This window comes from Barbus barbus (assembly GCF_936440315.1).
Source record: "Barbus barbus genome assembly, chromosome: 20".
NCBI lineage: Eukaryota > Metazoa > Chordata > Actinopteri > Cypriniformes > Cyprinidae > Barbus > Barbus barbus.
In genome coordinates, this window is record NC_136748.1 from 18437315 (window position 1) to 18452894 (window position 15580).

Consider the following 15580-nt stretch of genomic DNA (forward strand, 5'->3'; position numbering starts at 1 on the left):
AATCTTGCTCCATATGCATTGTGCCTTGAGTATGACACTGAAAAATAATACTTAATGCTTTTCAGCAATATATGCTTTATTGAACCAAAATTAATTTTCTAAATAGCAGGAAACATAAACCATAAGTTATTGCTAATATATTTTAAAAAGGGAAGGTGTGTTCTTTGTTTGGTATAACATGGTTATCCATAGAGGAATAAAACCTTGAATTTCGCTTTGTTATGGACAACAGAAAGGCCAGCCCTCCTCAAGACTGCTATTGAGGACTTTGTTTGACTTAACTATTGTGTGACTTTGACTTTAGCATTCTGTCAACTCAGAAGGTCAAACTGAGCAGTCTAATTATATTTTCTACTGTAGTTATGGAAATCTTTAATAACAGACACCCAACATTTCAGATCTATTGCTTAGGTAATGAGCAACATGAATAAAGTGGACCTTGCATAAATTACAGCAGAATGCATGTGAGGACAAAATGACTTCAAAAAAATATAAATTAAGTTAAAAATTTATACATTTGTATAAGGAAGAGTGATAATGATATTGCTAATTTATAAAAGGATTTTGTGCTGATATGTATAATATTTAATTATAATTTATATATTAATGCATATTACATATCATATTTAATTATACAATGTTTAAATCGTATTAATATCCACATTTTCATAATTAAATGTTCATACACACTAAAGCTTTACTGTATAATGGTCTTTTTATTGTGGTTAAGACAGTACTAGTACTAGTTTTTGAAGCTGTTGTTCACTCAGTTGTTGTCTGTGCTGCCCTCTGCAGGCTTGTTAAGGAGTTCACAACACTGAAGTTACTGTTAACTAGACGTTTATGGAACTGAAACAGATCAGTTAATCGGTCAAATGAATATAAATAACTTTATATATTTTGCTATAAACAAAATGATTATAAAAAAGTATATCTAACACATTTAGGGTGTTTCTTCACCAGTTATTCACAAGTATTTTCATGTAATAAGTTAAACCATAGCACAAGAAACAGTTTACAGAACACACCATTCGACCAATGAGACTTTTCCACAAAAAACATCTGTGCAGGATTAAAAAAAGGACCACAAAGAACAGAATTTATTTCAGACAGATTCAGCGTCTGTTAGTGTTTGCCTTGTTGTACAGAGAGCTGTGACTACTGTAATCTGATCCTCTGATGAAAGTAGAGCAGCAGCTGCCCAAGGCTAAAGCAAATTAGTCTCTGCATAGGAAATACAGTCTACTTCCTCTTCCTTACAGTAAACTTTAGTCATGTAATTAAGATCAGTGTGTTCTTTTCGTTTAACAGGAAATTGACGAAGTAAAGAGAAATTTAATACCTGTATTTTATGTTTTAAATACAGGTTTTTAAGGATTAAAAGGTGCATCACCCATGTGATGTCCATATCATGTTCACTCCACAAGATCCACAGTCAAACAGAGACAGACAGAGTCACCTGGATCAGAACAGTTCCACCTACCTTCCTGTGTTTGCGTTTGGGAGAAGATAGATCTTGAAGTGATGCGAGATCCAGACTTGGCGTAGAACTAGACCGAGAGCGAACAGGGGTGGGGCAGGTGTCGGTCATCACATAGTCCTCTGTTTGGATGCTCACCTGATCAAAACTCCTGCGAAACAGAGAACCAATTGTTACTGTAGTCTGAAAGAGGACTGACTCCCAGATGCCCTAGTTTGCAATGGAGAAGAAAAGCATCAGTGCAAAAGACTGCACAAGATTGTATTTTGTTTTTCTCTATTATCTTGACACATCCTTTTCAGAGGATCAATGCAGTTAAAAGAAGCTTCACCACTAAATCCACCTCTACATTTTTATGGAAGCTTGTTTCCGTCACAGGATTTAAAAAAGGTAGTTGCGATCTCACAATTTTTGACATTTTCTGACAATTCTGAGTGCATCTTTTTTTTCTCAGAACTGTGTGATATAAAGAAAAGTCCAAATTGGGAATTATAATCTTGCAATTGCAAGAAAAAGGATCAGAATTTTGAAATAAAAAGTCACAATACCTTTTTTTATTTTCTGTTTTCCTATAACAGAACTGCAAGATGTAAACTCGGAATTCAGGAAAATAACTTGCATGATTTAACTCAGAATTCAAAGGGGGAAAAAATGCCAAAAAATGTGAGATAATATAGCTAATATAATAAATATTTTTTTTTTTACTTTTAAGAGTAATTAAATGTGCCACAGGTTACACAGAAATATATTCAGAAATATAAAAACAGCACATAATAAATGTTCAAATGAATTAAGTGAATGTATTTTAAATAATAAATAAAATAATGCGGTGTCATGTTTTCAGGTTCAGAATAAATATCAAGTTCAGGGCAGCAACAGGACAAGTCCTTTCCTTTAAAATAAAATATTTAAAAAAAGGGGAGGGGGGCAGTTGTGGCCTAATGGTTAGAGAGTCGGACTCTTAACCCAAAGGTCACGGGTTTGAGTCTACGTACCGGCAGGGGGAGTGAATGTACAACGCTCCTCCAGCTTCAATACCACGACTGAGGTGAGACCCTTGAGCAAGGCAGCGAACCCCCAACTGCTCCAATGGCATCCCACTGCTCCAGGTGTGTGTTCACAGTGTGTATGTGTGTTTGTTCACTACTCACTGCTGTGTGTGTGCACTTGGAAAGTTTCATTTAAAAAAAAACAATAAAAACTGTCCTAACAAAAGATTTCTCCATTCCGTGCAAACTCGGAATCTTCTCTAGGTATTGTTCCAGTTAACTATTGCGCAATTGAATTGTTGCAACATGTAACCACCAGGGAGCAGTCTGAGATTAGTTTTGCTGCTACTTCCTTTTTCTTTCCTTAGTGTTTGTCTTCACTTGCAGAATGAATCTTGTGTGGGATATGGCACACCTCACCGCCACCGAAAAAAAAGCTTTGGGAATCACCATACAGTCATTCTGCGAGACATTTTCTGTGACTCATTATGCAAAAAAAGATCAAATGATTAATGATTAAATGTTTTTTTATTTCACTGTTAGAAATACAAGGGAGGTGCATAAATGGTTTGTACGCATCCTTTTTCTACAGAACATGCAGCCTTTGAAAAAATCTATTTAATTTTAGTCGTCAAATTTAATCCAAATGGCTTTGCAGACTTCATAAAGACACTTTACAACATAAACACCTTGAACGCCATTCAGGGGAAATGACAAAAATGTTCTTTGACAGGTTCTGAAGCGAGGGCCTCAGATCTTCTGCCTGCAGCGTGTCTGATCAGCTGGGTGGGTTTGACCACAATCCAGTGTTCACGCTTGACTCGTCACATCGAAAGAGTTCACATGAGTTAAACTGTTTGGGTGTCGCATTCAATAAATGGCTACTGATATTCTGGTTTCTTAATACAATCCAACAGCCCTGCTTCTTCCTGCTAGTATTTGACAAACTATGTTAGGTTTAGACTTTTCAGGAATATTTTATTAAACCATCCTTCATATTGTTACTGGCACCCATCTGTTTTGCTAAGGCTGGAAAAGGGTTAAAACTTCAGTTTCCTCTCTGACTGTTTGAGCCCTCTGGGCAAAAGCAGAAATACACGATCTTGCATGTGTGTTAGTAAGGGAAGCCTTGATCTCAGGGCTATGGATGCTAAAGCAAACAACCTGACAACCTGTGGATTTTCATATTTAATCTGAATAAACTCATATCCAGTTCAAGACTTTGAGTCATTTACAGATATCAGTGAGGAGTCATTTCAGTGAATTCTGAATTCGTTTATTTTTTACGTGATGAACAGCAGTGTCAATTTTCTATCTTTTCAGTCAACAAGCAATCCGTACAGGATGACACAGATTCTGAATGTAATGCATCCAATTTTGAAATATCCAAAATAGTGTTACTGTGACTCAAATTCACTAGACAGGAATTGCTGATCTACAGTAGCTTATCTTCACCTGACTCACCTGGGTTCCAATGTATGTGACTAATAATATAATGTGTGTTGACCTGTCACATACAGTATACAATTTTGATTATGTGTCATAAAAACACGATCTGTTCACTCGTATGTCTTGTTAAAAGTATAATTTTGTTATTTACTTCTTACTGAATAACGCAAGCACCCAACCAATCACATCAGAGCACGTCACATGTGTCTAGTCAGTGTTTGTCCTAAATAACAGAAGAGATCATTTGTCATTTAGATAAAATATTTAATAAATGCAGGAGTGGCAGAGCTTTGAATGACAGACATCTGAATCTCTGGAAATCTGTTGCGCTTTCTGTGGAATTATGCTGCTGATTCTGTGCACACCCATCAATAATACATACTGTACACAATAGTCTCTGTGAATAACTGATAAACGCTGCAACCAAACTGAACTGTTCAAGCACTGTTTTTCAGTCTCACATTCAAATATAACAAATCTCCATTACTGCTCTAGCAATCTTTCCAATGAGCATGGAGATCTGCCAGTGTTTTTAAGTAGGCAAAACTGAAAATAAAAATGTTAAAAAAATAATATATGTTAATTGACATTAAGCTGAAATAAAATAGAAATATTAGATGGAAAGCTTTGAAAACTTAAAGTGGCCCTATTATGGATTTTTGAAAATTACCTTTCATGCAGTGTAACACAGCTCTAAGTGAATAAAAACATCCTGCAAAGTTTTAAATCTGAAAGTGCACCGTGTATAAAGTTATTGTCTCTCAAAAGAAAGAGATGACTCTGAATCATTGAAACGAGTCATTTTCAAAATGAATCCCAAGCCTGTTTCATGTTGATGTCAACATGAAACATTAGCATATTGCCCGCCCACTTGTTTTAGTTTTTTAGTTGGTCTGAGTGAAAATGCAAATTCATTCTTTGCCACTAGGTGCCGCTTTTGGAGCGGTAAAATAGCTGTTTCCCTGTAACGTTGTACACAAAGCAGCACTGCGCTCACAAACGCTGCTTTATCCAAGTAGGGCTTGCTGCAGTCCTCAAGATCCAGGGGGTGTGGTTGGATCCACATCTAGGGGGGTGGAGATTGGTAGGTTTAGGGGTGGAGATGGGATGGGTTTAGGGATCAGGGGATGGAGATGGGTAGGTTTAGGGGTAGAGATGGGATGGGTTTAGGGATCAGGGGATGGAGATGGGTAGGTTTAGGGGTGGAGATGGGATGGGTTTAGGGATCAGGGGATGGAGATGGGTAGGTTTAGGGGTGGAGATGGGATGGGTTTAGGGATCAGGGGATGGAGATTGGTAGGTTTAGGGGTGGAGATGGGATGGGTTTAGGGATCAGGGGATGGAGATGGGTAGGTTTAGGGGTGGAGATGGGATGGGTTTAGGGATCAGGGGATGGAGATGGGTAGGTTTAGGGGTGGAGATGGGATGGGTTTAGGGATCAGGGGATGGAGATGGGTAGGTTTAGGGGTGGAGATGGGATGGGTTTAGGGATCAGGGGATGGAGATGGGTAGGTTTAGGGGTGGAGATGGGATGGGTTTAGGGATCAGGGGATGGAGATGGGTAGGTTTAGGGGTAGAGATGGGATGGGTTTAGGGATCAGGGGATGGAGATGGGTAGGTTTACGGGTAGAGATGGGATGGGTTTAGGGATCAGGGGATGGAGATGGGTAGGTTTACGGGTAGAGATGGGATGGGTTTAGGGATCAGGGGATGGAGATGGGTAGGTTTAGGGGTGGAGATGGGATGGGTTTAGGGATCAGGGGATGGAGATGGGTAGGTTTAGGGGTAGAGATGGGATGGGTTTAGGGATCAGGGGATGGAGATGGGTAGGTTTAGGGGTGGAGATGGGATGGGTTTAGGGATCAGGGGATGGAGATGGGTAGGTTTAGGGGTGGAGATGGGATGGGTTTAGGGATCAGGGGATGGAGATGGGTAGGTTTAGGGGTAGAGATGGGATGGGTTTAGGGATCAGGGGATGGAGATGGGTAGGTTTAGGTATATGTAAGGTGGGAGGAGTTGGATATGGATCCAACCATGCCCCCTGGATCTTGTGGGCTGCATCAAGACGCTCCTCGCTTTATCGGACCTATCACTGCAGATTAGATGATTGGAGGGGTTTGGAAAAATTAATCGTTGAGCGAATTGTTTGGGAATCCTTGAGCAAGTAAGGTAAAAATAAATGCATATTATAAGACAACGAAAGTGTTTTTTGACCTTGCATGCGTATCAACCTGTTATTGGGGACCCATAATAAGGGCACTTTAAACAGAAATGAGAAATGTTGTCTTGGCAACAAACTGAAATAAAATTATAAAGCTGAATTACTAAAATGTCTAAAACAGATAAAAATAAAGCTAAATAAATAAAACTCATAAAATGACAAAAGCACCAAGTTACTAAGGCTTAAACCGAAATTAAATAATTTTAATAAACAATAATATTTTTTCTTGTGTTTATGTTATAAGTTATAAGTGTGTCGTTATAACAAGTTGTTTTTGATATATAAACTTAAAATCAATAAATATATATTTTTTTTAAAAGGAGCAAAAAATAAAATCTGTATTTTCTACTGATGACATTTTTAAAATTCAGATAAACAAAAATAAACCAGGCTTAGTTTTGGTGTTTTGGAAGATTATCACTAATATGCAAATGAGAAAAAAAGGATCAGTTACTTCCAACTGACATGAGAGCGGTTCGGATCACCTAGTATAATTCATAAACTTTAGAGGAAAAGAATTCACTAACAGGACATTGAAACGATAAAAATGGACTGTAAATCTATAATTAAAGGGCTTTAAGTTTTAGGAGAATGTATTTGAGAGGGTACTTTCAAGCAAGCAAGCAAATATTTGTGAGAGCTTTGTACTACGACTAAGATCCACAGCAGAGGCTGCTCTTACTAAGACCGCTGCTCCATCAGGAGCATTGGGCCACACCTAACTGTTACATAACACTGACATTCTGACCCAAATCCACACGCTTTCTGACCACCCCCAAAGACATGGAAAATAGTCAGTGCTGCATCAGTTTCTTGCCATAATAAGAGTGTGTGTGTGTCCAGGTCATGTGTATAAAAGGGTTTTCTGTGTGAATGTGCGCACAATGAAACCCAATGCCTTTGTGTGTACAAGGTCCACATTTTATGTTCATGTTTACATTCATCTGAGAGTGTGCCTTTTGTTCTCTATGTCTTCTGTTATGGTTGTGTCTGAAATTACTACATAAACACGCCAGCTTATTTTTGACTCTCTTATAAAGCAATATTCTGCAATGCTTCATGCTTATTAAAGACTAGCACAAATCCAGAATACAGCATTTAAAGGGACAGTTCACCAAAAAATTACACTCGTGTCATTATTTACTCACTCTAAAGTTGTTCCTGAACTTACAGCTTTCTTTCTTCTGTGGAATATAAAGGAGAAATGCACCGGCCAATATGTGTCATTTTTATGAAAAGTAGATGGAGAGCCAAGATGTTAAACTTTAAAATGTCAAAAAATACTATAAAGGTAGCATAAATGTTGTCCACATGTCTCATGCAATATATTCCAAACTATACAATGTCTCTATGTAAGGAACAGATCAAAAGGCATTCAATGCCATTCAAGTCATTTAAATGACAGCTTTTATGTTGCTTTTTTGGATGACAAATCCCATTTCACATTCGTTATATGGACAAACTCTATAATTTATTATTCTTTACTTAATTTGTGTTACATGGAAAAAAATTTAAAATATTGATTTGGAAAGACATGAAGGTGAATAAATTATTTTCATTTGGGTGAATTTTTCCTTTAAAATAAACGAGATCATAGTTAAATATAACTAGGAACAATAAATGTGACCAGAGACTCATCTGATGCATCTTTTGGCATCATGGTACAGGTGTCTAAACAACTGAATACACAAGAATGAGACAAATTACACATGATGAGCTGTTGCACACAGTATTAGCAGAGCCACACCCCTTCATCACATAAAACAGAACACACATCGCATTCAGTGTCAAACACTTCCAGTGCATTCCTGAAATTCAGGATACAGGATGTGGAAAGTCATGCATGGAAAAACAACAGGTGACATGAAATAATTAAAAATTATTACACATTTATTAAAGTTTTCTTAAATTCACTCAGTATTGGCAGGTGCTGCAAAAACTTTAAACACATTTTTAGACCGTGGTTGTTTTTCTTGAATAACAGCAGGAGTGTACATAAGAATGTTTTTGGAAAACAGCATTAAAGCATTGCATCATAACAGGCGACTCTGAATCACTAGATTCACAATGGGAGATGCTGAGTTACCACTAGGGCTATTTTGTGTTTCAAAAGCAGTGTTAATTTCGTTGACGAAGACGACGACGAAAAATATTCATCAACAATATTCATCTTTTTTCTGTGACTAAGACGAGACGTTGACGAGCTAAAACTAATATCTGATGATAAAAACTATGACAAAATTTATGCCACATCTTCGTTAACAAGACTAGACGGGACTAAAATGTTATTTGAGGACTACCGGACATTCAAAATACATCCTATAGGCTAAGTTAACTGCCTTGTCTTTCAAAATGTGCGTCTCTGTCATTGGATAAGGTGCGTTTGCCTATCTAGTCTCAGTATGGCAGCCGCAGTGGACGGATAGACTACCAAAACACGAACTAGCGATCTGAAACAATGGCCTCAGCACCCGAAGTGTTAGGGAGTGGGTGACCAGACGTCCTGTTTTTCCCGGGAGTCACAATTCATTGTCGATTAACTTAAAGTCAGTGAAGGTGCGATAGGTGGAAACGCGCTGATAGAAGTGCTCTCTCTCGCGCGCGCTCCACTTCTTCAGTTCTCATACAGCGCGCGATCAGTTCTCAGTTCTCACTTACACACACAGCAGTCCAAATGTCTCTCATGTAGAGTATCTCACGGAAATACAGTCCGTTATGGTTTAAGTGAGCTTAAACAGGTGGGTGAAAACTGAATGTATGTCAATAGGCTATTACATACATACCTTCCGTCTTAAATGGACAGCATTCCTAATTATGTCATAAATGTTAACCAACAAAAGATGTTAAATAAATGTATACTTGTTAAGTAAGCCAACTGTATCTGAAAAATGAGTTTAATTTATATCTCTACCAAAAAATGAAAATGTATTCCAGTTTTTCCAAATTCAATCCTTGATTCAAATTTCTCATAACTAAGCTTAATTGATTCGGTCTAAAGAGAGAAGAATTGATGACTATTTTTGTTTGAATACTACATATAAAATAGCTTCCAAAATAAATGTTGGTAACTGCAGTTTGACTAAAAGTAATGACTAAAACTTGACTAAAACTATGAAAGACTCAAATGACTAAAATGTGACTAAGACTATTAAGCATTTTCGTCTCAAGATAAAGACTAAGACTAAATCAAAAAGGCCTGCCAAAATTAACACTGTTCTAAAGAGCAGTAATGAGACCAAAAGGTCTCACCCTTGTTAGGGCCTGAGCACCGATGGTGTGAGGGCCCTATTGGAATTGCTCTGTTTATTCTTCTCCAAAGTGAATCGCATTTTTGAGGGCCTAAACATGCCCCAAAACTCATGAAACTTTGCACATGGGTCAGAACTGGCGAAAATTTACTTCTGATATGGGTTTCAGAAGTGGGTGTAGCAAAATGGCTCGATAGCGCCACTTATAAAATTTCAAAAGTGTGTGCCTTGAGTTACGTTTTACCTACATGCACGAAAATCGGTACACACGTGTAACACACCATTACCTACAAAAAAGTATCTTGGAACAAAATCCAAAACCCAACAGGAAGTACGTTATTTTGAATTTCCTGTACGATTTTTGCAATTTCCTGGACTTGTACTTTGACGAACTCCTCCTACAGTTTTTATCGGATCATAAGTGTAATCATAAGGCCTTTGCAATGCTAAATTGCGAAGATCTTGAGTTTTCGTCAAGGGGCTTGTCTCTGACGGTCTGACAAAGTTTGATGTTTCGCCATGAAACAGGAAGTTGCTGTAACTCAGGCAAGCAATGTCCGATCTGCTCCAGACTTCACACGTTTGATAGTTCAGTCCTGAACACATACCCATGCCCATATTCAGTTATAGTCATAGCGCCACCTGCTGGCAACAGGAAGTGACATCTTTAACACCGTTATGGACTCCTACACTTGTCAGCAAGTGTTAAATAGGCTGGCAACATGCAACAAACTTCCTAAAACATGCTAACAACACTTAGCTAAGTGTTAAAGCATGTTATTAATGCAGTGAAACAGGAAGTAACTCAGACATGCATAATCCAATCTGCCCGAAACTTAACATGTTTGATGAGAGTCCTGTCCTGAACACGTCTACATGCCAACATTCAGTTATAGTGATAGCGCCTCCTACTGTCAATAGGAAGTGACATGTTTAACACTGTGATGTACTATTAGCAACACAGTAAAATATGACATTGTGTGCTAAACATGTTAGGAACATGCTCAAACATGCTAGCAACACTTACTAATGGCGCTTTTCCACTGCGTGGTACTACTCGGCTCGACACGGTTCAGAACGGCACGACACGACACGGCTCAGTTCGGCTCGGTTTGTTTTTCCACTGCAGTTTAGTACCGCTTTAGAGTGGGCAGGATTATTCACGTGTCATTATAGTTGCGCCGCCTCTACTGCCGTGACTCCTGAAAAACGTTTTAATTCCGCGTCGCTCCATCACGCTCTTGCTGGATCCCCTCCTCAGCTATCAATGAGAGGATCGTCTGTACCTCCTTAACAGACAACGAAACAGCCATTTTTGGTTGTTAAAAAAGGTGCACTCATTCAAAACAGTTGCGTTCGATCCTTCGCCGGCTGTGGTAATTTAAATCTAGCGGTTCTCATGCCAAAAGTTCAATGACGCAGGCAGTGACGATTTTCTCCGACCAATCAGTGATCAGCAGAGTTTATACATCATGTTTTGGTAACAGTACGGCTCGCTTGGAACCCCGGGCCGAGGTGGTACTAAAAAAAGTTCCAGGTACTGTTTCCACCCAGTGGAAAACCCCCCAAAAGTGAGCTGTACTGAATCGTACCGTTCTGTACCATGCAGTGGAAAAGCGCCATAAGTGCTAAAGCATGCTATTAACGCCATCAAACAGGAAGTTGTTGTTACTCATGCATACAATGGCCAATCTGCCTCAAACTTCACATGTTTTATGAGAGTCCTGTCCTGAACACACCTACTTGCTCATATTCGGTTATAGTTATAGCGCCACCTAATGGCAACAGGAAGTGGTGTTTAACACTGTGATGCACTATTAGCAACACAGTAAAATATGACATTGTGTGTTAAACATGTTAGAAACATGCTCAAACATTCTAGCAACACTTACTAATTGCTAAAGCATGCTATTAATACTATGAAATAGGAAGTAGTTGTAAGTCATGTATACAATGCCCAATCTGCCCCAGACTTCACATGTTTGGTAGGAGTCCTGGCTTGAAGACATCTACATGCCAATATTCAGTTATAATCATAGCGCCTCCTGCTGACATAAGTAAATTTGGCACATATAAATGACTTTGACATATTCCTCCTATATTTACCACTTTAAAAGCATATTGCCAACTGTTCCCTGTTTTCCTATGGCCACGTTATGGTGAGCCCGGGTGCGAGGGCCCTTTCATCGCTGCTGGCAGCTTTAATTTTTATCTTGGGCTTCCATTGAACAGAATGATCTGAAGCTCCCATAACCTTTCAGGATGATTTCATTTTACACTCACACACCCACACCCACACCCACACACTCAAAGGTCACACTAAATATGGTGACAGTTTTAAAACAATGTGGCCTGGTCGGTTTCACACCTTATTTTGAAAACACTGAATCAATTTTTCTTTTTAAATGATTATTGTCCCAAAGACAGAAATATTTTTGTGAGGTAATGAAGTGAAGAGGCTTGTTAAATGTAAACTTCCTCTGGCAGATGTAAAGCCATGATATTATTTACGTAATAGACTGTAAACTGATTCACCTGTCATCACAAACAAATGAAGGCCATGACAAAGAGCTTCTGATGGAGACAGAAATAGAGGGAAGAAATAAGAGGAAAGAAGAGAATGTCATTATATAACATCAGTGAATATGTATTTGGTGAAATACTTTCCAAGCATTTGTTAACTCTACCTGTTATTGGCTACTGATACCAAGGAAAGCATCTACATAAAGAATTTGCATATATATTTAATAAAATGTATTTATAATAAAGAAATAAAATACGTAATGGGCTCTGATTGGTTAGGTGACCCAGTGTGTTGTGATTGGTTAAACCTCCTCTACTGCGCGTCTGAACGTCCCACCCCATTTTTCTTTTCAAATGAAATGGGTAAACTCTGGTCCACACTCCAATAGAGTAGGTGGCGATAATGCACCTTAATATTGGTGCTACCCGCCATAAAATCGAAGAAGAACATCCCGGCCCTCAGCTCAGCGGCATGTGCCAAGTAGGGCTCGCTGCAGTCCACAAGATCCAGGGGGCGTGGTTGGATCCACATCTAGGGGGGTGGAGATTGGTAGGTTTAGGGGTGGAGATGGGTGGGTTTAGGAATCAGGGGATGGAGATGGGTACGTTTAGGTATATGTAAAGTGGGAGGAGTTGGATCTGGATCCAACCACGCCCCCTGGATCTTGTGGGCTGCAGCGAGACGCTCCTCTCCGGTTGTATTGTAAACAATGATGTTGTCTATATTGCTTCTCAATTTGAGCCCGAATGAGATGCAGAGGATATTATTGAAGAGGATCGCGCAGAACCTGTGCAAGCATGGCTTTTAATTGTATGTTTTTTTTGTTTGTTGTTGGTTGTTATTTGTAAGTACTACTGCTTCTGTTTGCTTTTAATATATGGTTTTATCCTGATTAAAGCCTTAATACAGCACGGCAATCGCACGCATGTATAACGCTTGGGACGCAACCATGCATAACGCTTCTTATAGCTGTGAAAATGTGTATAAATAAATGTTTGTTGGAGCTGATCTGACGATCCGAATGAGAGAGAGGGAGAGATGCAGGGCGACGTGAGGAACAGTATTAAGAACCGCTGCTTTAAAACATGATTTTGAAACTTTCAAAATCCATTAGAATCCTTGGAAGACTCATATATGAATAGATTTTTATGTGTACCCCTAGTTTTCTTCCTCTTCTCTAAAGCAGCGCAGCATGGCCTCGCCCCCTTTGATGCGTGTTCCCGGGGGCGGGGTTTATCTGGGTCCATGACGAATCGGACCCGGGTGTCTCACTCGTCCTTAAAAGTGAAGCTGCGGGCTCTTTGATTGCCCCCTGGTGGCTGGCTGCAGTACAGGTCAAAAACCCTCCCTCTTCATGTAAACGAATGGGACTTCAGTCAAAATAATAAATAAATTACACAATTCCAAAACAATTTTCAGAAATATGGTTTTGGTCATTTAAGGTAGTTGTTATCACGCTGATATATGTTTAATGGTTCGTTTTTGTGATAAGTTTGATATTAGCTAGTAATTTGATGCTATAAAAACGGGGCATGTCGTTATGGTTGATTGGGTTTGCGGGAGTTTGATTCCACGGCTCCACCTCACGACTCTGCGCAGACTCGGGCTCCAAGCGAAGCTCTACTGCGCAGACTCTGGCTCCAAACGAAGCTCTACTGCGCAGACTCGGGCTCCAAACAAATCTCTACTGCGCAGACTCGGGCTCCAAACGAAGCTCTACTGCGCAGACTCTGGCTCCAAACGAAGCTCTACTGCGCAGACTCTGGCTCCAAACGAAGCTCTACTGCGCAGACTCTGGCTCCAAACGAAGCTCTACTGCGCAGACTCTGGCTCCAAACAAATCTCTACTGCGCAGACTCTGGCTCCAAACGAAGCTCTACTGCGCAGACTCTGGCTCCAAACGAAGCTCTACTGCGCAGACTCTGGCTCCAAACGAAGCTCTACTGCGCAGACTCTGGCTCCAAACGAAGCTCTACTGCGCAGACTCTGGCTCCAAACAAATCTCTACTGCGCAGACTCTGGCTCCAAACAAATCTCTACTGCGCAGACTCTGGCTCCAAATGATGTCATTTACTCAAGATGGCAGCGGCCTTACTGAGATGTATTCGCTTCACTTTTCTATAGTGAAAGGAAGCGGAGACGCGTCATCCATCTTTTTTTACAGTCTATGATCAGACCCGGGAAGTAACTTGTTGTAGTCTCTACGAGCCGTTTTTGTAGGCATTAAACTGCCAGAATTTTAAAAGACGATATCTCCATTTGCATTGAACTTTCAGCGTCGTAACTTTGCAGATTGTTTATGCTCAAAGAGCAACTTTACACACTAACGATAAAAAAGTGAAATTGCAATCACACCTAATGATAGCACTAAAGTTTTGAGTCTTAATGACTGTGCTTTGGGGGAACTTATGACATATTTATATACCATTGCACTTGTATCCATATGGCACTCCAAGGTACTTGAAAAATATTTTGCAACAGCTGGTTCCACTGTTTGTTTAACAGTAATATTCTGACCTGTTTTATTTGAAATCAGAGTTTTAAAGAAAGCCATTCTGTTACTTTACTAATCCTCTCACATACATGCAGTACAAAAACCACAGTCAGTCTCCTTTTTTATATCTCAGTTTTAAAGAAATTCATTCTGTTACCTTACTAATCCTCTCACATACCCGCAGTACAAAAAACAGTCAGTAGCCTGAACGATGTCAAATATATGTATAGTTTGAGTTCCTAAACCTTGCAAGCTAATTCCTTTCAGTGTCTTTCCTGTCAACACACGTCTCCCTGTGTCTGCCTTCATCTCCCTGGGATTATGTGTCTTTTAGAATGTTTCAGCTTTTGGTTTTTAATTCATTACATGATGGATGTCACTGAGTCTCCCCTCAGGATGTGGGATTGATATCCCCAAAAAAACCTGATTTAATGCAAACTGTGTAGAATGCGATACAATGAATCTGAGAATCAAGTGACATACATTTCTTACCGTAAATGAGTATTTTCTCTCAGGTGTTTTGGAAAGCATCTGAAATATATACAATGCCAACATTCATGCCAAACACATTCAGAATGGAAAGCAACAATTTTTTTGTTTATAGTCTAATATAGGGTTGTCATGAACAGAAATATGAAACAAACTAAATGTCTTTCCACCCTTGATACGCTCTTAAAAATAATGCTTCTTTAAGTGGCATCACTGGTTCCATCAAGAACCTTTACATTCATTGAAACTTTCCATTCCACAAAAAGTTCTTTAGATTATTAAAATGTTATTCACACTAAGGTTCTTTTGGGAAACTTAGAATGACATCTTCCCTGAGATACCATTATTTTTATCAGAATGGGACTGATACAATGGATTCTCATCTTCACATTATGACAGTAGGTTACAAATCTTTTAACAAATCTATTGATTATTATTGTAGATGTAAGTAAATTACTATAATTACCATTGCACTGAATAACTGCATTTCTAACATACTAGAAGGTATTTTTAGCCACTGTAAATAAATAATCGTAGTCAGTGCATGATTAGATTCAAGTGAAGCTGCCAGAGAATTGTCAGTGTCTCTACTACAATTTTAATTAAAAAGCTACAGTATGCTGAAAAAAAAAAAAAAAAAAGTGTTATTTATTCGAATACATTTTTTGTGTTTCATCCCCTTTGGC

General features: G+C 39.0%; 1 protein-coding gene across 1 annotated transcript in view; it reads right to left on the bottom strand.

Moving 5' to 3' along the window:
• The window catches only part of LOC306886478 (uncharacterized protein), a 51273-nt gene that overhangs the window by 26223 nt on the left and 9470 nt on the right, over positions 1–15580 (bottom strand). The window contains exon 2 of the mRNA XM_079443596.1: positions 1484–1631. Coding sequence (XP_079299722.1) covers positions 1484–1631 — 148 coding nt within the window. The remainder of the gene's footprint in view (positions 1–1483; positions 1632–15580) is intronic.